The sequence below is a fragment of the Schistocerca serialis genome, chromosome 4, assembly GCF_023864345.2.
Source record: "Schistocerca serialis cubense isolate TAMUIC-IGC-003099 chromosome 4, iqSchSeri2.2, whole genome shotgun sequence".
Lineage (NCBI taxonomy): Eukaryota > Metazoa > Arthropoda > Insecta > Orthoptera > Acrididae > Schistocerca > Schistocerca serialis.
The window spans coordinates 233,585,858-233,610,504 of record NC_064641.1 but is presented as its reverse complement, the minus strand read 5'-3'; the positions used below and the strand labels follow the sequence as shown (position 1 = coordinate 233,610,504).

Here is a 24,647-nt window from a genome sequence, read left to right as displayed (position 1 = left end):
GACGTGTGCGGGAGGAAAGACTATGTTGCCCTTCTCTTCTCTGAATGTCCGCTCTCGGAATTTCAGCAGCAAACTACTTCGTAATGCGGAACATCTCCCTTGAGCGTCTGTCACTTCTCTTTCCCTCCGGAACGCTCAGAGCACAGTAATAGCTTCGTCATGTTACTCCTGCGCCATCAGAACATGTTACTTTCGTATTTTTTAAATGAATAATTTATGTAATATATTTTAATTACGTAATAATAATAATAATAACAGTTTTAATAATATGTAATAATTTTAATAATTTTATAATAATACTGGGTAACAATAATAATAAGCTAATATGTGATGCAATTTTTAATTTCTATATTAATTGCTATATTACTGTGGAGAGTACCTGTTAGTGTATTGGATTAAATAAGGACCGTCATTAATACTGATTGGTGATTAAGTTGATACTGACAAAGTGAACAACACATCTGCTAACACTTAAAAAAATTTCTGGTGCACTATGCTTAAAGAAAGAGCGGGAAGACAGTTCATAATGGACTGTTATCAGGTAAATCTGTTGCATGACACCCCCATTGTTGAGAATATTCAGGAAACATTGGCTGGGAAACTACACCTTGTGATTGCAGTGCTGTGCTAGACAGCCTCTGAGTATGGAGGTAAGAGACTGTTCTGTTTAAATAAATCATCTCGCCACGCTGTAGTAAATATTGTATTTCCAAAGATGGACGGAGAGATGTATCATCATCCTTATTTGTGGTCACGATAGTAAGAAATGTGCAAAAACAAAGACTAGCGGTTTCCTGATTTTTCTATTAGAAGACTACAGTATTATAACCACAAAGTTTTATTCTTAAACTCTTGTTCCATACTGTTCATATATTCGTTCAGTTCTTACCTATGAAACTCTTTTCAGGGGAATGAACACTCAAGATACAAACCTGGTCTACATAATATTGATAATGGGTCATAACATTAACAAAGAACCGTAGCCATTATCACTGCATAGATCCGTTGAAAACTTTGGACTTTTAGCTGCACCATGTGAATGCATTTACCAATCAGTTACACATTTCATAAATATCCTTGATTATTGCTGCGCAGCTGCTCTATTATGACCTTGGAAAAACATCTAGACTGAACATAAGTTAACCAAAATAGAATAAACAATAACTCAGAACATCATTTTCACCAACGAAAAAACTGAACATTTTTTGCTAAGTATATAATTAGAGACTACTGAATCAAAGTTATTTTAAAAGACTTTTAAACAGAACATTTAAGCAATACGTTTTATACAGTGAGAAATTGATTAGATAACAAAGAAATTTGATAAATAATGTGACACTAGTTAATAATAATGAAACATTTCTATCCTTTCGAAACACACTTTCGCACGACTACGTAGTTCCTTTTTCTGAAATGTCTTACAACAAAGATTTGCAATGGATACTATTAAAATTTTATTCTTTTTCTGGCCTCAACATTTGATACATCACGGGAGGGGATGGTGAGTTGGGGGTAGGGGGGTATGCTGACTCAATTTTTGAGGCAAGCGTATGGGAAGCTGCGTTACAGAAAATGGAAACCATACATCATGGTCCTGGTTCTGGTGTCAGCCGACAGTATGTGTATTGCGTGCCCGGTGGGTGCAGTGATTGGTGGTGAGAAATGAGCAAACAGTTAGCGGTAGCTTTTTACAGTATGATATTCGCAAGACTATGTTAACATAACAGCATTGTGCACTGAGGTAAAATTGGAATAGGATGTGCTGTTTTTAATCAGTTGGTCAGTTATTCAGGAGGGTGGAGATTCTAAACCTCAATAGGCCGTCATGGTTTCGGTTTTCCGTGATTTCTCTAAATTACTTCAGGCAAGCGTCTTGATGGTTCCTATTACGTATCATATCCTTGACAAGCAAGACCTGGAGACAAGTAAATGCTTGTATGTGTGAATTATGTTTTAGTTCTTAAACTGCAATACCATTACAGGTCCAATGTCCTGATCCATAGGTGAATAAAACTAGCGCTGTTACCCCTACTAAGTACAGTAACAGTACTTTGAAATCATTACAGCGATGGAGAAGAATTGTCAACAATAAGCAGGTATCCAGGCTGAAATCCTGACCTGGAACTCAAGTTATGGCGAATCAACCATACGGTTCCCAAGTAGCCATTACTTCTTTTTGGAGACAAAGAAATCATCGGCTTACTGGAGGACTTACCCAACACATCCTGCTGAGGGAGCCACTTGGCGACCATGACGTTGGCGGGCTTTCCCGGCAGGGAGTCGTCCTCAAACTTCCAGAGCACCCTCTGCGGCAGCTGTGAGAAAGCTTCCAGCAGGGCTCGCAGTGTGTCGCCGGGGAGGCTGCTGCTCTTCACGTTTGAGCCAAGGCTGAAGTAGATGGCGCCCTGCTTCGCTCCGTCAAGAAAGCGCTGTATGTCCTGTTAGACAAATAATTTCAGCAGGTAAGACTGTTTACCTCCGACCGTCATGTGCCTCATAGAGTACTTTTATTTGTTTTCTAATATCATTTTACTACACAGTGAAATGTCAGAAGACTCTGGACGGCACTTTCCGAGTAGTAGTGTAGTAAAATTAAGTCAAAGTCACAGTTATGAACATCTTTTAACATTTTGATCTAAGATTTATTAGAATACAACCTCAGCTTAAAGAAAGAAATTGAGACACTCCACTCACTTTTTTCCAGAAATTCCACATTTCAGAAGTATAAACAGCATAGTAAAAGAAGACGACTGAAATACTCCACTCAGCACCAGGTAATCTATCTCCATAATTAATGCGCTATACGAGCCTGACACTAGATTCGGGGATGACTTGTATCCTGGTAGTGCCTTTGTTTACCAATAGGTATGTTTGGTTGTACTTGAAGATGTGCCTCTACTGCTAAAACCACATTTACACATTGACATTGTTCCTCACAAGAGACTTCCAATCATACTGCTCATCCATGGAGTGGAGTCTGAATTGTGCGAATGAATTCGTGACGTTCTGCCAGAAAGGTCACAGTTTGTAGTAACTGACGGAAAGTCATCGAGTGAAAGAGAACTGATCTATCGCTCCCCATAGAAGTATTTCAGGCCGTCTGCTGTTCCTAATCTATACAAACGATTTAGGAGACAATCTGTCATTTACGGTCTAGTAAGTCGTCAGAAGATCAGAACCAGTTCCAAAATGACTTAGACACGATATCTACATGGAGCGAAAAGTGGTAGTTGCATATAAACATAAAAAGTATGGGGTCTTGCACATGAGCACTAAAAGGGATCCGTTAATTTTCGATTAACCAATAAATTCCATAGATTTAAAGGCTGTCCATTCGACTAAATACTTAGATATGACTGTTTCGAACAACTCAAACTGGAACTATCACAGAGAACACGTTGCAGCGAAGTGAACTAAACAATGCATTTTATTGGCGTAATTATTATCCGAAGCTGTTATTAATTATGCATGTGAATCATATGTTTACTTGTTAATTGTATAGTCTTCAGAAAATAACAGTTTAAAAAGTACGGTCTTGCTGCGAAGCTACAAACGGAAATTTTTCTAGCGGTGCATAAGAGTTCCGTGAGAAGCTGCGATGGATGACCTATCAACGGCCAATTTTAAAGAAAATATCTATTGAAACACCAGAAAAAAACGGTCCTAATGCCTCTCAGGAGAGACATCCGTTATGTGGATCACGAGCCATTTATTAATAATGTTTATAGGATGCCAGATAGCATTGCACGTCGCTCAGTGGACCTCTCGATTGGCCGTTGATAGGTCATCCATCGCAGCTTCTCACTAAACTCTTATGCACCGCTAGAAAAATTTCCGTTTGTAGCTTCGCAGCAAGACCGTAATTTTTAAACTGTTATTTTCTGAAGACTATACAATTAACAAGTAAACATATGATTCACATGCATAATTAATGACAGCTTCGGATAATCTGTTGACGTTTAACGTACTGGGAATAGGAAAGTGAAGAAGGGAAATGTAATGAAGTTATGTAGTGTTCATTACATCCTAAACAAGATAGGAAAGATGGTGGTAGTACAGTAGTCTTTCGAGGCCATAAATAGTTCAATGTAATCACATCAGTAAAAATGGGCATACCTGTGGAAGTGGGTTACTCTTTCCTGTGATATGAAGTCCTGTCATTTGTATTACGTTGGGCTGCAGCGGCTTTGGATAGCCGGTGCAGTAGTGGTTGTTGGCGAGCAGCAGGCTGATGTTGTACTGCAGCTCATGAATGCTGTGGAGTTCGCTGCCGAAATGTTTTCTCATTGTCTCATCCTGCCTTGGCCCAAAGTCTCCGGGCGTCCGGAAGGACTGAAGGGTGTCGTAGGCGTTGTGAGCTCTCTCCCAGAAAGTCATGTGGTCCGTGTAGGTGGACTGGAACTCCGGGAAGTAGGCCGGGTTCACGGGGTTGCCCACGATGCGGTGCAGGTGCGGGTACAGCTCCGCCGACCAGAAGCCAACCACAGGAGGAGCGCCCAGCTTCTGCACCATGCCGAGGTAGCAGAAGTGCAGGAACAGCTCCATGATCACCACGTCGAATTTCTGACCGGACCTGCAGCAAATGACGACGATGCTGTGACTAAGCGCTTCAGCCTAAAATATATATACCGACAAAAACACATGATTTATTTCCAAAACAATTTTGGTGGAATACTTCAAGTGTTCGGCATCGTATCAACAATGATTTTTGTCCCATTTCTCCCTGTTGCCTACGCATAATTATGCAAATCTTTAGTCTCTGTATTTTTCCAACAGGGAACTAGCTACCGTCTCCGTTTTGTAGTGGAGGCAGTTATGTCTTAATAAGGTGTAACAGCCAAAGCGCATTACATGGTCGAATTTTACTGAAATATCTGAACTCTGCACATGCAACCATGTCTCTACCAGTAATGCCGTTGCCAGTATAGACAGTCATCCTCAGTAGCTTTAGCGCTGAAAGTAGCAATAGGTACTATAACTACAGTTACTCTGAATGCAGAATTCAAAAGAGATGGGCTAAACTTAAGCTATGCGTTGAAGTTCCAGTCAAGTAGTGGGTTCCACAAATCCTATCAATTTTTCAATGTAGGCCATGAAGAACCGTAAGATAGCAGAAATTCAAAAGGTTGACGTCTGCAATATCTTATTTTCGTAATAGGTGGCACTCATTGATATTAATATTTTAATTATCGTCCGTCCCCATCATTTTCTTGATCTTAAGCGTGAGTGCAATGACCGAGTAGCTGAATGTGTGCAAAATCTGTGGAATAATCACAAAATGATAACTCATGCAGAATAGGTCGCTACAAGCTCTTAATACATAAAATTGGAAAATAGCTTGTGAACTGCGAGAAGAAAATAAAAGTTTACAGAGGTATATGAACGAGTACACGAACTGAAATAAATATTTATTCAGTAATGGAAGTAGATACGACTGTCTTAAGATGAAATGAAAAGGTTTAAGTCTCACTGTAAAAATAAAATAAAAATGAAAAGATAAGCCCGAAGAAGTGAAACAACGAAATTGCGCACAATACTAATACTCAGGCGCGAAAATGAAGTACGTAGCTATAAAGCAGTTGTCAAATTACCGAGTTCATGTTTTGTATATTAACGAATGTGTAAGGTTTTATACACACAAAAGACAGTAATTTATTCTGGAAAACTCATCATGCAGCTTTATAAAAAAATTGAAATCGAAGAAATTAATTCTATTCTATACAATCACTCAAGGACCTCTATGACATTCGTTGTCTTCTAATAATGGGTGAGAAACGATGATGATAGTAAATAAAGTTTATTGTCTCTATAAAATGCCAATAGTAATGGTTTTCCAGTTTAACTAATAAATTGCCAGAAGGGAAACAAAAAGTTCTGTGCTCGATCGTTCTTTCCGGAATGTATCATGATTTATACAAAGATTACACTTACTGGACTAGTTCCTTCACAGCCGGAAATTGGAACTGAGCTTCACAGTCAGATACAGCAACCCCTCCCATGAAGTTCGCGGCATCGAACTTCGGAAGTTGAGACAACTGGAAGAAATCGACATCTCTTTTCCACTTTTCGTACATGAAGGATACATCGACTTGGGTAGTGTTTGGCGGTGGATCCTGCAAGGTAAGTAAAATGTAAATCAACACAAATCATAGAATACCCCTGCAAAACAAGTTCAGAAAACACTAAAGTTTTTCTCGCGCTTATTTCCTTGGATAATCTTGTTAGGTAATGTGTGTGACTAGGGCCACCCGTCGGGTAGACCGTTCGCCGGGTGCAAGTCTTTCGATTTGACGCCATTTTGGCAACTTGCGCGTCGATGGGGATGAAACGATGATGATTAGGACAACACAATACCCAGTCCCTGAGCGGAGAAAATCTCCGACCCAGCCGGAAATCAAACCCGGGCCCTTAGGACTGACATTCTGACGCGCTGACCACCCAGATACGGGGGGCGGGCGTTAGGTAATGAAAGGAGTACTTGATAAGAAGGTACTTTAAGAGAAGACCTGTGGGTCGTATTTCCTATTTCTCTGGTTAGAAAGCTTTCAGATAGAAATTATGCGAGCGTTTCGTGTGACTGTACCAAAAAAAGGACCTCAAATTTACAAGTCATTCTCGTATCGCGTATCGGAAACAAACACAAAAAAACTCTTTAAAGTTTACTAGCCTACATCTAAGCACGTTGAGCCGAGCGCGGCTCGTGTTCATGACGTTTATTGCTTGGCATCTTGTCATTGCGGTTATGGCATCTCTTTCTTATTCGATTTACTGGCGTCACTAAGTTGCTGGCTTGCCTGCCTGTGAGTGGCAGCAGCAACGCTTATCAATAGTGCATACTGTGGTACCATCTTTGGAGCGGCCTCTAGTATTTCCGAGCCGTCGTGTGTCGAGGGAGTGAGTTGGGACGGAGCAGCAGTGAGGTCTGGACAGCCAGTACTCGTCCGACCGCCGGCGACACACGTGTACTGTCCGACGGAAGGATGTGGTCGCGAGAGTGCACGACCACGTCAAGGGCCGCATTCAGGGAGTTTTAGTTGAATTGACCGTGATATTCGAGTAGTGCAACTTTCACTGGGGTGTGTCCGTCCGCCCGTCGTAGTGACCTCATGGCATAAGTTGTCAGTCCACGATTTATACTGGGATCTTTCCCGTGCCTGAGTTGAGTGGGGACGACCGTTGGTTGGTCGTTCGGTCGGTCTTCGCAGCGGAAGACGTGCATTTGGTCTTCCGATCGCTTCCGGCTTCCCTGTGTTTGTGCCGACTTACAATTCGTCTGTGTTGTTTCACAGTGACTGGTTTTAGTATTGTGAGCTGCTAATGGAATTGTTTTCCCAGATCCATGTGTATCTTGTGGTTTTGAATGAGCAATTATTTTAATGCTGTCTGCGTACTGGATTTGGTGAGGATTACGAGCGGACATAAGGTCGGTTGGGGGCGCAGCAGCGAGCAGGTCCGTGCAGCGCAAGGGCAAGCCAGTGCCGCTGGCGGCGTGGTGCCACTGCCAGATCGAGGAGGGGTAGCTGCGAGAGCGACGACTTGGTTGCACACCGAACCCTGGACGTTTACGTTGAGTGAAGAGTTAACTGCTAATGCAACCGCGACTATTCTGAGATCTCGGCTTTGGTCGGCTGGTTGTTGCTCCCAGGGCCGCTGAGCCTGGCGCCTACGACTGAAGTGTTTCGAGGCAGTGAAATATTGCAGACGTCTTTCTCTATTTGTTATTAATCATTGAATTTAGTATTATTCTTATTATTGAAGTGCATCCAGCGGTATTTTCTGCCTTGTGGCCGACACCCCAGTTATCTGCCCTGTAGGTTAGCGAACTTTTCCGGCAGTAGTTCGACAGCCTCTTGTATTGTACTAAGTCTACCTTGGTTCTAGTGTTTCCTTCGGCCATGGGTGTTTACTGAAGACGTAGTGTTGTCTGTCCCTTCGCCCTTGCCTAAAAATATTCCTTCGATGTACCGGTGATCGGACGTTAGGCAGATTGGGTAGTCGGTCGGTCGGCGCATAAGCTGCCCCTAGTTTGAGTTGCCATCCTGTTACGTGAGTTCAACCCTTGGATGCCTGTCTCACCTTACCTTATGTTTGAGTTACCTTCCCAGGCCGACCCTTGGAACACTTGCTGAGAATGCTTGCCGTGATTCCTTAGATGGTGATGTTTGTTTTAAGGATATTTGTAATTTTCTAATTATCGTTGGTGTGGCGTTCACCCGAGCAATAATTTCACTTCTTTGGTGATAAGTCCTTCAGCCGTTTTACAGTTAGTTTTTTTAAGTAAACTTGTTTTAAAAGCAGGGGATTTACTTTAAAAGTGCTATTTGGAATTGTTTTCCTGACTTCTAATTCAGTCCTTCAGCCGTTCGTTATTTGAAACTGTTCGTGGCCTTCAGCCGAGTAATAATTTCACATCTTCGGCCGTGTTACAGTTTGTTTTAAAACGAAGTATTTATCTTGATATGTGCTATTTGGAATCGTTCTTCTGACTTCTAATTCAGGCCTTCAGCCATTTGTTGTTTGAGGTTATTGTTGGCCTGCGGCCCTAAAATTGTGGAATTTTTTATCTATGATAAGGCCTTGAACCGTCATACAGTCAATTGTTTGTTTTTTAAGAGACTGTTTTAAAATTTTAATTTCGTTAAATAAAGTTTACGTATTTGTTGTGCAACCGAGAGTAACTGATTATGGCCCCTTCGACAATCGTAGCCTTATCCTGCCCCATGCGGAGAAACCAGCTCTCATACGTATTCCACAGACCAGCGTATGATACACGGCGAAGGCTACTTTGCAGCACTGCTGGTCATTTCCTTCTTTCTTGTTCCACTTGCAAATGGAGCGCGAGAAAAACGACTCTCTGTATGCCTCCGACGATCCCCAACTTCACTTATCTCCGCAGTCCTTAAGCGAAATGTACGTTGGCTCCAGTACAATCATTCTGTAGTCAGTTTCAAATGTCGATTCTCTAAATTTTCTCAACTGTCGCGCAGGAAGTAAAGTAGTCCTCTCTCCAGGGGTTCCCATTTAAGTTGACAAAGCATCATGATAATACTCGCGTGTTGATCGAACCTATAGGTAACAAATCTAGCTTTCGCATCTGAATTGATTCGATGTCTCTCGTTAGTCCGCCCTGCTTTCCTAGTATTCTTCCAATAAACCAAAGTTGACCATTCACTTTCTCTAACACCGTCCTAAAGTGCATGTTCCATTTCATATCACTTTGTAATGTTACGCCTAAATGTTTAATCGATCTGTTGGTATCAAGAAGCACGCTACTAAAGCTGTATTCGAACATTGCACAATAGTCTCCATTAACTTACATTTTTATACATTTAGAGCAAGCTGCCATTCATCAGAGTAACTAGAAATTCTGTCTAAACCATCTTGCGTCCTCTCAAAGTCACTCAACGTAGACACCTTCCGTACACGGAAAGAAACGGAAGATAATCTCTGGTTGGACGACGATAAACAAGGGGTCCACAGTTAGTCTTAAGTACTTTAAAAAGTTCAACTAAAATATAAATTTGGAGTGCCGAACAGAGATTTAAATGTGAGTACAGCTTGTCAACCACTGAGTCTCCTCGTCCTGTCAGATGGAGGAAACTGGAATACTGTGAGGAGGGTGTAAACATTAATAACGCCCATGGCTCTTGTCACAAACTAGACAGTTACCTGTAAGGGGCGAAGTATGTGAAGTTAAAAGGAATGCCACTGAAGGAAGCAATTAGGGGATCGACGACCTTTTTTTTAATGAGAACGTTTGGGATATTAGGCCGCATCATTATGAAACACTAAAACAACGATATAATAGAAATGTCGAAAGTCTCTTAAATGACCGACTAAAGAACAGTTTAACTCCTCTGAAAGGATTTTATTAAAATTAACATTGACGTAGATCCCTTACGAATTTATGATGTTGTTTCTTCTTGTATTTAGGGTGAAAAATTCACAGTTCTTTACATGTTAGTATAATACATTAGATGTTGTATACAAATGATTGTTTAATTTATAATAGCAATTTATATTTCTCTGTAGGCAAAGTTACTTTTAATAGGCTGCACAATTATTTCCTGAAAAAGGAAAGGTCTAAATATACCAGTTTTTCATTGGTAAATATTTGTTTTAAGTTGAGTCAGTATCAAGTCAAACTCAACTCCAAAGTCGTCAAAAAGCGCTAAGGCAACATGGGAACTCAAGATTGCCATGTTAAGTATAGTCTTAATGAAAGTAACTGAACATTCACTTCCTGCGAGCTGGTCTTTCCATATGGCCTAGATTACTATGAGAATTACTTCTGCCGTATACTGGCATGCTGAAGTTGTTATCGACGAACATGGAACGAAAGAAAGAGAGAGGTAGACGCCTATTGCCAGCGTACAATCTATTACTCTCCGATAGTTCCATCGAAACGCAAGACATGAAATACGCTTTCAGTTCACCACCAACCGTCTGGTATGCCCCACACTGTCAGACTGAGTTCAAGTTCTGTTTTAAACCCCATAGATTGGTGATACTAATCTGCCATGTGTCGGCACAAACTCTACGCTTGGAGGAGCTTCTCCCGAGTGAAATGGCTGACTCAATGGTACTGGACTGAACTGCCTCTTGGAAGGATGATGGACCAAATCCTCGTCCCGCAACTCCGATTTTGGTTTATCCTAGTTTCTATAAATTGCTTAAGTACAATGCTAATACGACGCCTTCACAGAATATACGGCACGTGTTCCACTCCAACCTTCCCCAACCTAAACTTGTGCTCTGTCTGTAACGATCTTTCCATCGACGGGACGTTAAACTGTAGTATTCCTTCTTTTCATGTTACGAATAGCCTACAACAAGAGGAGTGGCACGGCAGAGCCTTGTATTAGAGATCCTTCTTTTGGCAGCCGGCCTTCGCTACATGCGTTGTTAAGGTTTTTGGGTTCACGTCAATGGTATGGAAGTGTTTGTAAATTAATATTTTAATTATCTTGCTTCATTTCCATATTTTATTAATTATGTGATCTGGTAAGGTTGGAAAGCCAAATTTAATGGAATAGTTTTATTTGTAGAACATACAGTACGGTTTCTCTACCTACAGTAACAGGCTACGCAAAAGGAGACAGAAGCTGAACGTAACACAAACGTACTGCACAGCATTTTATTTCGAATTACCAGCAGCTGGCGGCATATTTCGTACTCCACGAAGGATACACAGGTATTTCACTGGGTTATAGTTCACCAACTACCCTACAGTTGAAATTTTTCGCTATGCTTTGTAACTGATGAAGTGTGTTCCTCTGGAGAGTTTTTATTTTACCCACGTAGTAAAGAACTCTTTCCTCGCCTTGTATCAACACTTACAGTAAGTTTTCTAGATAAAGGGAATCTTGGAGACGTTTTTCCCGTAGAATAATTTGCTTTGATAAGTGTTCCCTTAATACGTCAAATACCAATTTTCCTTGAATGAAGTACACAAAATTGCACCTTTCGTAATGCCATATAAACGTTTTGTATTTCCTTACCTTCATAGGGTCAGTGGTGATGATGGTGACGTGGTGACCACGTTCAGCGAGAGCTCGCATGATGATGAGGAAGGGCAGCTGATGGCTGATGGACGGCGTGGGGTTGATGCCCAGGATCCTCGCACACGCGCACGCATGTACCAGCAGCGGCAAAAGCAGCACGGCGATCTTCATGTCGTGTTGCTGAAAGAAAAGTAGCCACATTACGTTATTCATATTCAGGATGTCAAAAGCCAAGTACAAATAATTTTAGTGCTGTTTCGGAACGGAGTGGTGAAGCAATTTACGTTATTTAATTGAGCTTGTTACACTTTTCATAATGCGAGAATACTGTTGGGATACTGAGGTTTCAACTTACGTTCATGTACGCAGAGATTACCCGACAAGCGAAGATATTGAAAGTAGTAGCACAGATATGCGTTTCGTTTGTAGTAGAGGAAGTACAGAATTGCATTAACGAAAAGTAGATTATGTGTCGTGTCTCTACTCTTTGCAAGGTTTCTTTTAGTACAATCCAGAATGAGTAGTACAATAAAAGTATCTACGACAACCACATGTTGTTATTTTAAGGCAAGAGACTAGCTCCGAATTGAAAATGCTTTTAGGTTCATATCCAAACAAATGCTGGGAATCATAGTATGATACATTTTCGTTTCTCAAATGTTTAATTACGTCACTAATACCATCGATAATCGGTTCTATCACAAAATATGCTCCAACAGATGTAATTAATCTTAGGGTTCTGTGCGACTCTATCACGCATCTCTCACACGCCCCCCATACAGCTTTAATAACTCCACTGATCCCGTTCTAAATTACCTTCATGCATGATATTAAGACAGGCGTTTTGTAGTGCTCTAAAGAGAAGAAATGTTTTCGTGTCGGGATTCATCAGAAAATATGACTATATCATAACCGCCAAAGTACCCCGCTAATACGTGTGAAACACATACATTTCTGTTCATGTTTCTCCACTATAACGTTCTTAGACCAGTATCACTGAATCTCTGAAAAAGACAACTACGGGGAACGGAGACAATAGACTCGTTATTCACGCAGGTAGCTCAAATGGTGCCATTACAGGTGTTATCTTTAAATTGTGTGAAGCTTTATTGAACAACAGGAGACCAGTGCGAAACCTCCGTACTTTTATAGTTGTAAATAATAACAGTATTTGCAATATGTGTTATGGTTGGAATAAGGGCAGTTGACGACAATGACAAATATGTTAGTCGTTTCGGAAAGTGTATTCGTTTACAAAAGTCAACATGTACGAGAGGCAGAGATAGTGGACTACCGTAATGGTGATGGTTATTATCTACGGCAATGCTATTTACAAATTACCCAGTTAATAAGTTCGTTAAAAATGAAATGGTATTTTTACTAAGATAATATGAAAAGGGAGTCTCTTATTCTTGATTTATAAAGTAGCTCGTAAAATATAGGTACGAAGTTGGGCATCCATCATACCCTTTTGCCTGTAGTAGTTAAAAGTCTCTTTTGTGTTTAAAATCTCCACAAATAGTACTTGAAACGTGGCAATGTGCTGTGCACGAATGACCACGCTTCATATAAGCAATAGTTTCAAGAACTTCATAATATGAAGTGGATTCACAAAGAAACCCGGTTGTGGTACGGGCAATAAAACTAAAGTTCTAGCGTTTTTAATTACGCTAGAGCCGATTAGAAAGCAGCGGGCTGGCAGAGAGAAAGACGGCCAGAGCGGAGGTAGCGTGCCGGAGGGTTACGATAAGAGCCGAGTCGGGCGCTGTGGGCCAGCGCGGTGACTTGCAAGAACGTGAAGGCGGAAGGACACAGGAAAGCCGGGGGTAGCTTAGAAATACGACGCACCATCCACAGTCGGGCACATCTTGGGGATGGAGGAGGTGGACTGGTCTGACCAGAGGCTCCCGAAGGGTAAAAAAAGTAGTTCATTTGAAAAAAACTTTAAATTAAAACAGACAGATAGATTAAAATTTGCAGAAGGGTGCAAATCAAAAGTACATCTTCGCAGAAAGCAACAGGGAAAGTATAAGGTAAAAAGGCGTCTGCTTTAAGGGCAGAGATGGTGGCTGACGTTACAAGCTGTTTAGTGGGGGAGAAGGAGCGCACAGCTCGCCATTGTTGAGGACTAGTGGTTAGACCGGGGAGCAGTGCGGATGGCCGGTAGTTGCGCTCCAACAAGATTACCAACTAAGCTTTGCTTCTTGGCTACATCTGCATAAGAATGTGACAAAGTGACGTTCGCTTAGAGGGTGAAGTTATTTTGACTGCGAATAAATGTTTATCTTAATGTGACATTTACTGAGGTATAGAAGCAAACAGTTAATCGAGCAAAGCCTAGTGTGTGCAACAACACGACAGTCATTGAACAAAGTAAATCAGGTGCTGTTTTCTGCCATTTGTTTTTAGTGCCATGCCAGTAATCTACAGGGTGTTTGGGAATTTCCGTTTTAAACTTGTAAATCCTTCGTAGGGTACTGAGTACACGATATTTTGAATAGAAACCCTGCTGTTAGAGTTCTGTTTTTGTTTTCTGCCAATGATCATTATGACCAATTGGTTAACCTCATGCTTATTTTTATGTGGAGTATCAGGTGTAAATAAAAACTGAGTTCCGTGCCATCCAGTAATACACCTGGCCTTGTGCACTAAAATACCCACGTGACAGCTGAGTGAATGATATTAAAACGATCACAACTGAGATTAGCCTGATTGAGACAGCAACCAGAAGCAAACGGTATCCGACAGTGGTTTTAAACCCACTCAGAGGAGCATATCCGTCTGACCGGTATGTGCCTGGATTCTGGCGTGCAAACTACAATTTTGCAACTTGGTTGTAAAAAAAATTGCATCAAAGGATTTTGAGGCCAACGAGTCTCTAGAATGTAACCGCTTTTATCAGATTTGTGTTGCATTATTTAGTAGCACCGGAATTCCTCTCCAAGAGCCTTAGTTCTACGTACATACTAACTACTGCCAGCTGTTACCAACTGAAATCGGGACCCAACTGACCAGGCCACAGTTGTCCAGTTGCCTAGGGTCACGAACCCACGAGACGCGCAGCAGGCGATGCCGTGCTGTTAGTCTTTCACGTCGGTCGTCTGATGCCATAGCCCATTAACGCCACATTTCGAAACACTGTCCTAAGGGAAACGTTCGTTGGACGTTCCACATCGATTTCTGCGGTTATATTACGTATTATTGCTTATCTGTTACCACTGACATCTCTACGCAAAGGCCCTTGCTCCCAGTTGTCTACCACTGTGTTGTTGGTGGTGAGAGATAATGCCTGAAATCTGATATTTTCGGCAAACTCTCGACACTGTGTATCTCGGAATACTGAATTCCTTAACGAGATCCGATATGGAGTGTCCCATGCGTCTAGCTCCAACTACAATTCCGCATTTAAAGTCTGTTAATTCTCGTCCTGTAGCCATAATCACGTCGAAAACCCTTTCAGACGAATCAGGTGAATGACAGATCCGGCAGTATACTGCCCTTTTCTTCTTCTTCTTCGCGGATGGATCACTTAGGACCACGCGTAATCAAAATTTGTTGGCCTTCCTTTTCGCCCAGTATTCCTTCATAAACAACGAATGGGCTAGCTTTCGTTGGGTAGACCATGTATGTCGGTTAGTTTTTCTCTCTTCTTCCTCAAAACCCCGTGTGTTTGTGATTTTTCTGATTTCATTTCTATCATGTAGATTTGGAGACCCTAATTCTCTCAGGTCTTTTTCCGTCTGTTTGTACCAGTTCGGTCTTGTAGTTTTGTTCTTCAAAAATGTATGGATTTTGGGCATTAACCTGTTTGAGTCCATTCTTTCTAAGTGCTCCATGAATTGGATTCTTCTCATGCGCATTGTGTCTGTTATTTTGGAGATATTTTTATATATTTCTGCATTGGGTTTTGGATAATGTACCCCATCTTTAGTTCTTGGTCCTAGGATTTTCCTCATTATCTTACGTTCTTTCACTTCTAATTCCTCTTTTAGTGTTCTGTGTTGAAGATTTAGTGTCTCAGATGCGTAGAGAGCTTCGGGTCTAATTACTGTTGTGTAGTGTCGTATTTTGCAGTTCCACGAGAGACTCTTTTTGTTGTAAATGTTTTTTGCTAACTGAAACACCGTCTCCATTTTCTGGACTCTTGATCTGACAGATTTCTTTTCATTACAATTTTCTGCAATCCATTCACCTAAATATTTAAATTCTTTTACTCGAGAGATGTAGTTATTACCAATTTTGAGATCAGAAGGTGCATCTTTGACGTCAGTCATAAATTTTGTTTTATCAAATGAAATTTGTAATCCTATTTTAGATGCCTGTTCTTGTAATAATTCTAGCTGTTTCTGTGCATCAGTAATGTCTTGTGCGATCAGTGCCATGTCATCAGCAAATGCTAAACAGTGTAATTCTATGCCCTTATGTCTTGATCCCAGCCTGTGTGCTGGTGTACCTGCTTTTTTCCATTCTCTAACAACTTTTTCAAGAGCACAATTGAAGAGCACTGGGGACAGTACATTCCCTTGTCGTACTCCTGTGTCTATTTCAAATTCTGTGCTCAATTCTCCCATAAATTTTACATTGGATTTGGTCTCCGTGAGTTTCTTTTATGATGTTTGTTGTCTTTTGATCTAGCCCAAATTCTGCTAATACTTCAAAAAGGGATTCTCGGTCTATACTGTCATATGCTTTTTTAAAGTCGACAAACGTGATGACATAACTTTTGTTTGAAGTACTATGTAAATATTTCAATGAGTTTTTCAAGTTTAGGATTTGTTCTACGCAAGATCGACCTTTTCTGAACCCACCTTGGTATTCGCCTAGTTTTGAATCCAGCTGAGGTTCTGCGCGGTTTAGTAGGGCTTTAGACAGAATTTTGTATGTTATTGACAATAAAGAGATTCCACGTTAGTTGTTGGGGTCTGTTTTACTTCCTTTTTTGTACAGAGGATATATGTTGCAGTCTTCCAATCTGTGGGGAATTTTTCAGTTTTCCAGATTTCATGTTTAATTTCTTTGAGTTTTGCAATAAGATTTTCTCCTGCATTTTTCCGTAATTCTGCGATGATTTGGTCTTCTCCTGATGCTTTGTTATTTTTCAGTGACTGAATTATCTCTTTAATCTCTTGTAAACTTGGTGGCTTTGAGTCTGGGTTTCGTTGTGTACGATGGAACTCAAATTTTTCAGCAGGCTTTTCACAATTCAGTAATTTAGAAAAGTATTTTGCAAGATTTTCACAGTTTTCGGTGTTGGTACTTTGTTAATTTTTGTTTGAACACTCTGTAGAAATTTCGGGAATTGTTTTTCTTGAAATCTTTTTCTATGTCTTGCAATTTTTTGTCTTCGTGTTGTTTACGGACTGTTCGTATTGCTTTTGTGACTGTTTTCCTGGTATCTTTGAGATCTTCCAGGGTCTTTTGATTTTTGTTGCACAACCAATTTTGCCACGCCTGTTGTCTGAGATTTATCAGTTGGTCACACTCGTCTGTCCACCAGGGGTGTTTACGTGTTCTTGTTTGCGGTGCTACAGTTTCAGCTGCATTTAAAAGTCCTGCTTGCAGTTGTTGCCAATTTTGTGGTTTTAAATTTTGCGTTTCTTTTGTAAATTGTTCATTGCCATTTATCTTTTGTACATCATATTTACGGTGTGGAGATTTCTTAGTGAATTTTCTTTTTTCTGGAATGACATCTAGGGAGAATTTTGTTGGGTAATGGTCGGAATCTAGGTCTAGTCCATTAAGGACTGTAAGTTTCATGATTTCTACTGTACTTACGCGGGAGATCATTACATGATCCAACTGATATTCACCTAGTAATGGATTAGGTGAGATCCAAGTTTTCGTTTTCGAGGCTCTTTTCTTGAAAAATGTTGATTTGAAAAATAGGTCATGGTTTTTGCAGATTTCAATGAGTCGCATGCCATTCCGGTTGGTCTGTGTATGCCCTGACCATTTACCTACCCAATATCGATATTTCTTTTCTTTACCGATTTGTGCATTGAAATCGCCCATAAGGATTTTGACATTGTTATTTGGGATTTTTTTGGAGAATATTATCTAATTGGTTCCAGAATTCTTCTACTTCTTCTATTTTGTTTTTGTTAGTGATGTTAGTTGGTGCATGTCCGTTGATTAGGGTGTATATCTTATTAGCTGATTTTATTGTCATCGTGGAGAGCCGACCCGAGTAAGATTTGAAAGTTGCGACTGAATCAAGTATTGATGTATCTACTATAAATCCAGTTCCAAATTGTGGACAATTTGCCATGGCTCGTTTTCCAGGTTTTCCTTTGAATATCCTGTATCCTTCCGAATCAAAAGGATTTTCATCTGTATATCGTGATTCCTGAAATGCAATAATTTTGATTTTACGTTCTCTGGATTTGTCCAGGATGTTTTTCAGTTTTCCCATTTTTAAGAGAGAATTTACATTAAATGTCATTAGCCAAATTCTAGATTTTTGTTTGATTTTGTTATTAAGGGGTTTTGAGGTACTCCGATTTACCTCCATGCACACTTCTGTGGTCTCCTCAGAATCCTAATAGACCACTTGCGGTTTTTCAACCGTGGGATTTGACCCACTGGGGTAATTTGTCTTTGAAGGTGCTGTATCCACGTTGATTTAATTGGACTGGGTTTGTGACTGAAATTGAGATTTCAGTCTGGTTAAGCTGCCCTTTTATACCTTTGTTTATGCGATACTATGACCATCCGCGTATGTGCACATCGTTATCCCATGATCTTTGTCACCTCAGCGTAAAATGGTAGAGTTGGGAATACAACGTGATGTGTGTCTAAAACCGTGTTTTAGTTTTATTACGTGATAACTATTTCAGAAGCATAATTTAATCAAAAATACATAATACAAATGTTATCAGATTAAACAGCAGAAAAAAGTTATAACAGGCTTAAAGAATTCCGTAGTTTACTTCATTCCAGTGGGATGCACAGGCATATCTGCCCACGGTCGTTTAACAGAGCACCAAGGAGAAGAGTACAAGTGCCTTGCTATGTCTAGAGGAATACCACTTCTGAAGTTTTTCGTAGCACTTACGAACATCAATACTAAGCCTACTCAGTGATTTACATACGCCCCAACTCGTATATTTCCAACTGTGTGCGCATTTGACGGAGGGACTCATTGAGGTACTACACTAATGTAGATCTACCTCTTCTGTTTCAAAGTAGCTTGTTTCCGCTATCTGAATCAGACTGTGGTGCAACTGAGAGGGAAGACGCAAGCTCTGAAGTGTGTTTCGGTTTGGTTTTCTTATTATTGTTTAGTGCTACGATTCCATTTGTTTTTAGTGGCATGGCAGCCATCTACAGGGTGTTTGGGAATTTCCGTTATAAACTTCTACATCCTTCGTAGGGTACTGAGTACACAATATTTTGAATAGAAACCCACGTCCGGAACCCCCCCCCCCCCTTTTCCGTTCTATGACGGTTTCAGCTCAGGTATAAAATGCGTGCACGTCTGCTGAGGGAAGAGAAAAGTCTCAGAGTTGCTTGTCCTGGTATGCAACAGGGTAGACAGGGTGAAGTCTACTACGTTAGTTACCTGAGGTTGGATCGTATGAAAAGTTTAATTTACGAGACTCTTGTCGAGACAGAGGAAGATCTGCTGGCACGTGTTTTGGCGGCTGCACTAAAAACTGGAGAGACACCAGGTGCGATGGAAAGTGCATTCCAGAACATTCTTCCTAGGTACATTGGCCGTAACAACGTTGATGGTTGCCACATCAAGCCGCTGTTGTAATGCGTCTGTACTATTCTGTACGTGCAGTATGCTGGGTTCTTTTTTGTTTCGGAATATTGTAAACACGTAATGTTTACGTGTTAATACAAATATGTTTAAGTGATATATGTGTGTTTCGTAATGTCTCCTTTCAAACTGTTACCTAATAATTGTACTGCGTCACGCCTAATTAAATTTCTCGAGCAGATATTGGATGAGTCCAACATCTAAACTGAAATCGTGCTACAACGGAAGCGTACGATTCCGGTCGTGGGTTCATATTCAGAATATTATGTACTCGTTCCTCTCTACAAGCCCTAGAAGTTTTTAACGGGGATTTCCGAACACCTCGCTGGGGTTCGTTATGAGTCTGTAGCTTTTGCTGTGGGCAGAGACGAAATTTTTGGTGTGCTTTCGTTTGCAGCACACTGGATTAGCGTAATACCAGAGTGGAGAAATACTTTACTAAAACAGAAGTTCTCAGAACTGATGGTTTGATTTCCAGAATACAGCTGATTAACCTGTATAGCAGTAGCATATTGTTGCATCTATGTCGAGGTGTTGTATATAATTTTCACGATACTTTTGTGTTTTTTCATTCGTGTTGAAAATATTTAATTCTGCTCTGATACCTTCATTGCTACTCATGTCTTGTCTTGTGCGCGCGCCTTCATCCTCCCCATTTATGATGCTTCAATTACACTCCTGGAAATTGAAATAAGAACACCGTGAATTCATTGTCCCAGGAAGGGGAAACTTTATTGACACATTCCTGGGGTCAGATACATCACATGATCACACTGACAGAACCACAGGCACATAGACACAGGCAACAGAGCATGCACAATGTCGGCACTAGTACAGTGTATATCCACCTTTCGCAGCAATGCAGGCTGCTATTCTCCCATGGAGACGATCGTAGAGATGCTGGATGTAGTCCTGTGGAACGGCTTGCCATGCCATTTCCACCTGGCGCCTCAGTTGGACCAGCGTTCGTGCTGGACGTGCAGACCGCGTGAGACGACGCTTCATCCAGTCCCAAACATGCTCAATGGGGGAGAGATCCGGAGATCTTGCTGGCCAGGGTAGTTGACTTAAACCTTCTAGAGCACGTTGGGTGGCACGGGATACATGCGGACGTGCATTGTCCTGTTGGAACAGCAAGTTCCCTTGCCGGTCTAGGAATGGTAGAACGATGGGTTCGATGACGGTTTGGATGTACCGTGCACTATTCAGTGTCCCCTCGACGATCACCAGTGGTGTACGGCCAGTGTAGGAGAACGCTCCCCACACCATGATGCCGGGTGTTGGCCCTGTGTGCCTCGGTCATATGCAGTCCTGATTGTGGCGCTCACCTGCACGGCGCCAAACACGCATACGACCATCATTGGCACCAAGGCAGAAGCGACTCTCATCGCTGAAGACGACACGTCTCCGTTCGTCCCTCCATTCACGCCTGTCGCGACACCACTGGAGGCGGGCTGCACGATGTTGGGGCGTGAGCGGAAGACGGCCTAACGGTGCGCGGGACCGTAGCCCAGCTTCATGGAGACGGTTGCGAATGGTCCTCGCCGATACCCCAGGAGCAACAGTGTCCCTAATTTGCTGGGAAGTGGCGGTGCGGTCCCCTACGGCACTGCGTAGGATCCTACGGTCTTGGCGTGCATCCGTGCGTCGCTGCGGTCTGGTCCCAGGTCGACGGGCACGTGCACCTTCCGCCGACCACTGGCGACAACATCGATGTACTGTGGAGACCTCACGCCCCACATGTTGAGCAATTCGGCGGTACGTCCACCCGGCCTCCCGCATGCCCACTATACGCCCTCGCTCAAAGTCCGTCAACTGCACATACGGTTCACGTCCACGCTGTCGCGGCATGCTACCAGTGTTAAAGACTGCGATGGAGCTCCGTATGCCACGGCAAACTGGCTGACACTGACGGCGGCGGTGCACAAATGCTGCGCAGCTAGCGCCATTCGACGGCCAACACCGCGGTTCCTGGTGTGTCCGCTGTGCCGTGCGTGTGATCATTGCTTGTACAGCCCTCTCGCAGTGTCCGGAGCAAGTATGGTGGGTCTGACACACCGGTGTCAATGTGTTCTTTTTTCCATTTCCAGGAGTGTATATTCTCTTGTTATTTCATGGTAACCTAGCATCCGTTTCCACGGGACAACACAGGAATAGCCAAGACTTTCTAGAATAACGTGACGGTCTCTTTCTGTTTATTAATGCCCAACGTTCTGTTAATGATACCACGTACAGATTGAACTCTGGAGTATTTTATTGTAAGTACCAAAATCATCTAAACTAGTAGCATGTCTAAATAGGAGATTTGAAAGACTTATTCGAAAACTGAATTATGTAAAACATTTTTTTAATTGATTGGATATTTTCCTCGGAATGCCATCATTTCCGTTTTATTGCTACAAACTTTTATGTTGTGTTTCGTTACGCTGATGTACTGGTCTTTAGATGTCATCTTCATTCTTTTAAATAATAACGAAGTCATCTGCAATCAAAAGCAGTTTGAAGTATTCCTCATCCGCTATCTTAATTCCTTTTTTGTTAACATTTCTATTTAGAAAGAATGAAAACAATACAAATATTAAAAAGCGTAAGTGGTAGTCCACACAGAATTGTTATACTTCGTAAATAATTATTTATCGCATTTGGCTCACACGTGTGTTTATTGCAATGGGTGTATTTTTGTAAAGACTTTTCCTTGTCTCTATTTGATGATATGGATATTCACATTCAGACATAATCTTCTATAGGCCATAACGGCTCACCATCAAAAGTCTCCTCGAGGATGGGAAGGGCCATATAGATTTCTACATTAAATTCTCTGTGTTTTTCTATAACGCTCGTAATTGCAAACAAATTGGCTGTGCATGAACGACCTGATCTAAATCCATGTTTTTCTCAGAAATAGAAGGTTTCGTGATGTTATTCTTGCGGTTATTGATTGTCTTAGTTTATACTTAGCATCTAGTGTTTAGACGACTGGTTTCATGATAGTTTTTACAGTCGTTGTTTCCCTTTTTCATCATGATGACTACTTGCAGCTGGTCTATGTCTCGATTATTTGAAATGAATCGTAGAATGAATTTTTCCGTTGGCACAATAGGACTGGACAGATCTATTTTGAACTTACTTTTAGAACAGAACATTTTCAAAACCTTACACATCGTGCAAAAGCGAGGAAAATTGCATAACGAAAAACAATGAAGAACTAGGGTGACCAGAATAAAACTGGTTCAGAAACTACAAACCAAACAAAAACCTTATCAATACATAACGAATGTTCAACAGTTTCTAATGCACAGTGCCATTTGTTGCGTGAGTTAACATAGATAGCTACCCACAATGAGCCCTCCAAGAACAAATAAAACGCTGAGAATACAAATTTCGCGGTGAGAATTCATTCAGAAACAGTCATCACAACTAAACGCTCACTTTTTGACCTAGAAGTTTTTATTTGCGTGTCTCATAAAATATGTGAGGATAAAGATGTAGGTCGAAATGTCCTGATACAAGGATCTTTTAATTACCCCTTTCACAGCTAACCGGCGCTTCGGTTTTGTCAGACGTTGCTACCGTGTTAACAGCCTCCAGCACTCTTCAACATGCGCCATTGTGTTGTTTATTTGTACAGATGCAGAAGAAATATTTGCACATCTGATAAAGCTGAATCTGTATCAATAACTTCTTCTATGACACACACAACTATTAGTTTAAAAATATTGCCTTATAACCTGCACTTAGCGTCATACCATGTAATGCTCTTATTCCTAGACTGGTTTACAGCAAGAGAATGTTTAGCCAGTCGCACAACCTCTTTTATATACATTATTTCCACTGTTAAAGTTTAAGTTGGTAAACATATCACGAGAGTTAATGACACAAGCACAACACAACGTATGCCCAACACCAATAATGTACGAATGAATTCGCTGATACTAGTTGCCCTATGAAATTCACTGCGTTTCGTAGCGCGATACGATAATTTAATGATTTTCACTCACAAAAGAGCAGTTTTTGCTGCCCTGCTACGAAAAACAACACAAATAAGACGCAAGTGAAACAAATCCGCATCCGAGGCATCCATGGCTAAACTGATCACATAAAGCTATTAATCTCCAGGACGGCCTGTCCTACGAAATTTTCACCCAATATCGTGACAAACACGAAAGCTATACCAAAACCTGTACCACATTTGTACAGACTAGGTTGGCGGCAGTTTTTTTTTAAATATCTACTCTCTTCTTGCAGGAGTGCAGTTCTAATTCTCTCTAAGTTACTGGAGGGTGTACGATGAATGAGATGTCGATGCACCGGTAGAGCTTAATATTGCAGACGACAGTTCCTCAGTAAAACATAGACGCACACGGAGTGAGTAAATAAATCCATCAGCTGCAGCCTCTCAACTCTCTAAAGTCACCAAATCTACGATGATCTTCTTGAGGGAAGGAATCTTGGGCGGTGGTTCGTTTATGGTTTCTAAAAGGGAAAAAAGGATACCACCTGAATTCACAGAAAAAAAAGATGGCTGTATAAGGAAGCCATGCTGGCGAGCATGAAGCCCCAGTTTGGGCGGACAAACGACCGCACAACACCCAGCGCTGACTCAGCAATTAACGAGCAAATGATGGAGGCTCTGGTGTCCCAAAATCTTCGTGTTTATGTAGAGTCGTTTGCAGAGGAGGAAAGCATTACAGTTTATAGCCCTTAATAACATAAATCACAAACCATCGGTAAGTTAGATACCATCAACCGATGGGTCCTGCGGCTCCTCATACCTGACAAAGAAACGGCACCTACAGGAAAGCAGGAACTCTCGTGTTGCAGCTTTGCCGGTCTCTGCTGGTGACTTTGACCTCCACACATCGCAGAACAAAAAAAAAACTTTAGGAATTACTATCCATGACATGCCCTTGTCAGACTACAATTTTAAGCGTGCACACCATTAACAGAAAATATTACCAGGGTCCACCTGTCGAGGTAGTTGGAGGACGTTAAGTATAATCCCCACCCTCTGAAGGTACACCAAAGTATCGAACTGTATTGCACATTAACTCTACGGGACGAATACAGTTCTATCTATACTGTAAGAAGATCACATCTTCCTCGGAATACGGTATGAAACGTTAAGTTATAATACGTATAACGTCACGTTGGCATACACCTAGCACACTTTCATTGAAGATGACCATTGGTTCCAGTTCAGCTGTAAAATGTTCTTGTTTCTTCAAATGCTATAAATCAAAGTTCTGACCCTTAGTTAAAATGAATGCCAACATCGTAATTTAGGAGTGTACTCAGTTTTTAAATCAGTAATGTTCGACATTTATATTAAAGTAGCTCCATCATCATTCCCAGAGAAACACGTGGTTATGGCCGGCCGC

General features: G+C 41.3%; 1 protein-coding gene across 3 annotated transcripts in view; it reads right to left on the bottom strand.

Annotated features, from left to right (window-relative positions):
* Window positions 1-24,647, bottom strand: part of LOC126473981 (UDP-glucosyltransferase 2-like) — an 81,787-nt gene that overhangs the window by 20,147 nt on the left and 36,993 nt on the right. For all 3 annotated transcript variants that reach the window (XM_050101367.1, XM_050101368.1, XM_050101369.1), the window contains exons 2-5: window positions 11,502-11,684; window positions 5,932-6,113; window positions 4,117-4,573; window positions 2,216-2,438 (exon numbers count right to left, since the gene is read on the bottom strand). In XM_050101367.1, coding sequence (XP_049957324.1) covers window positions 2,216-2,438; window positions 4,117-4,573; window positions 5,932-6,113; window positions 11,502-11,675 — 1,036 coding nt within the window. In that variant the 5' untranslated portion in view covers window positions 11,676-11,684. The remainder of the gene's footprint in view (window positions 1-2,215; window positions 2,439-4,116; window positions 4,574-5,931; window positions 6,114-11,501; window positions 11,685-24,647) is intronic.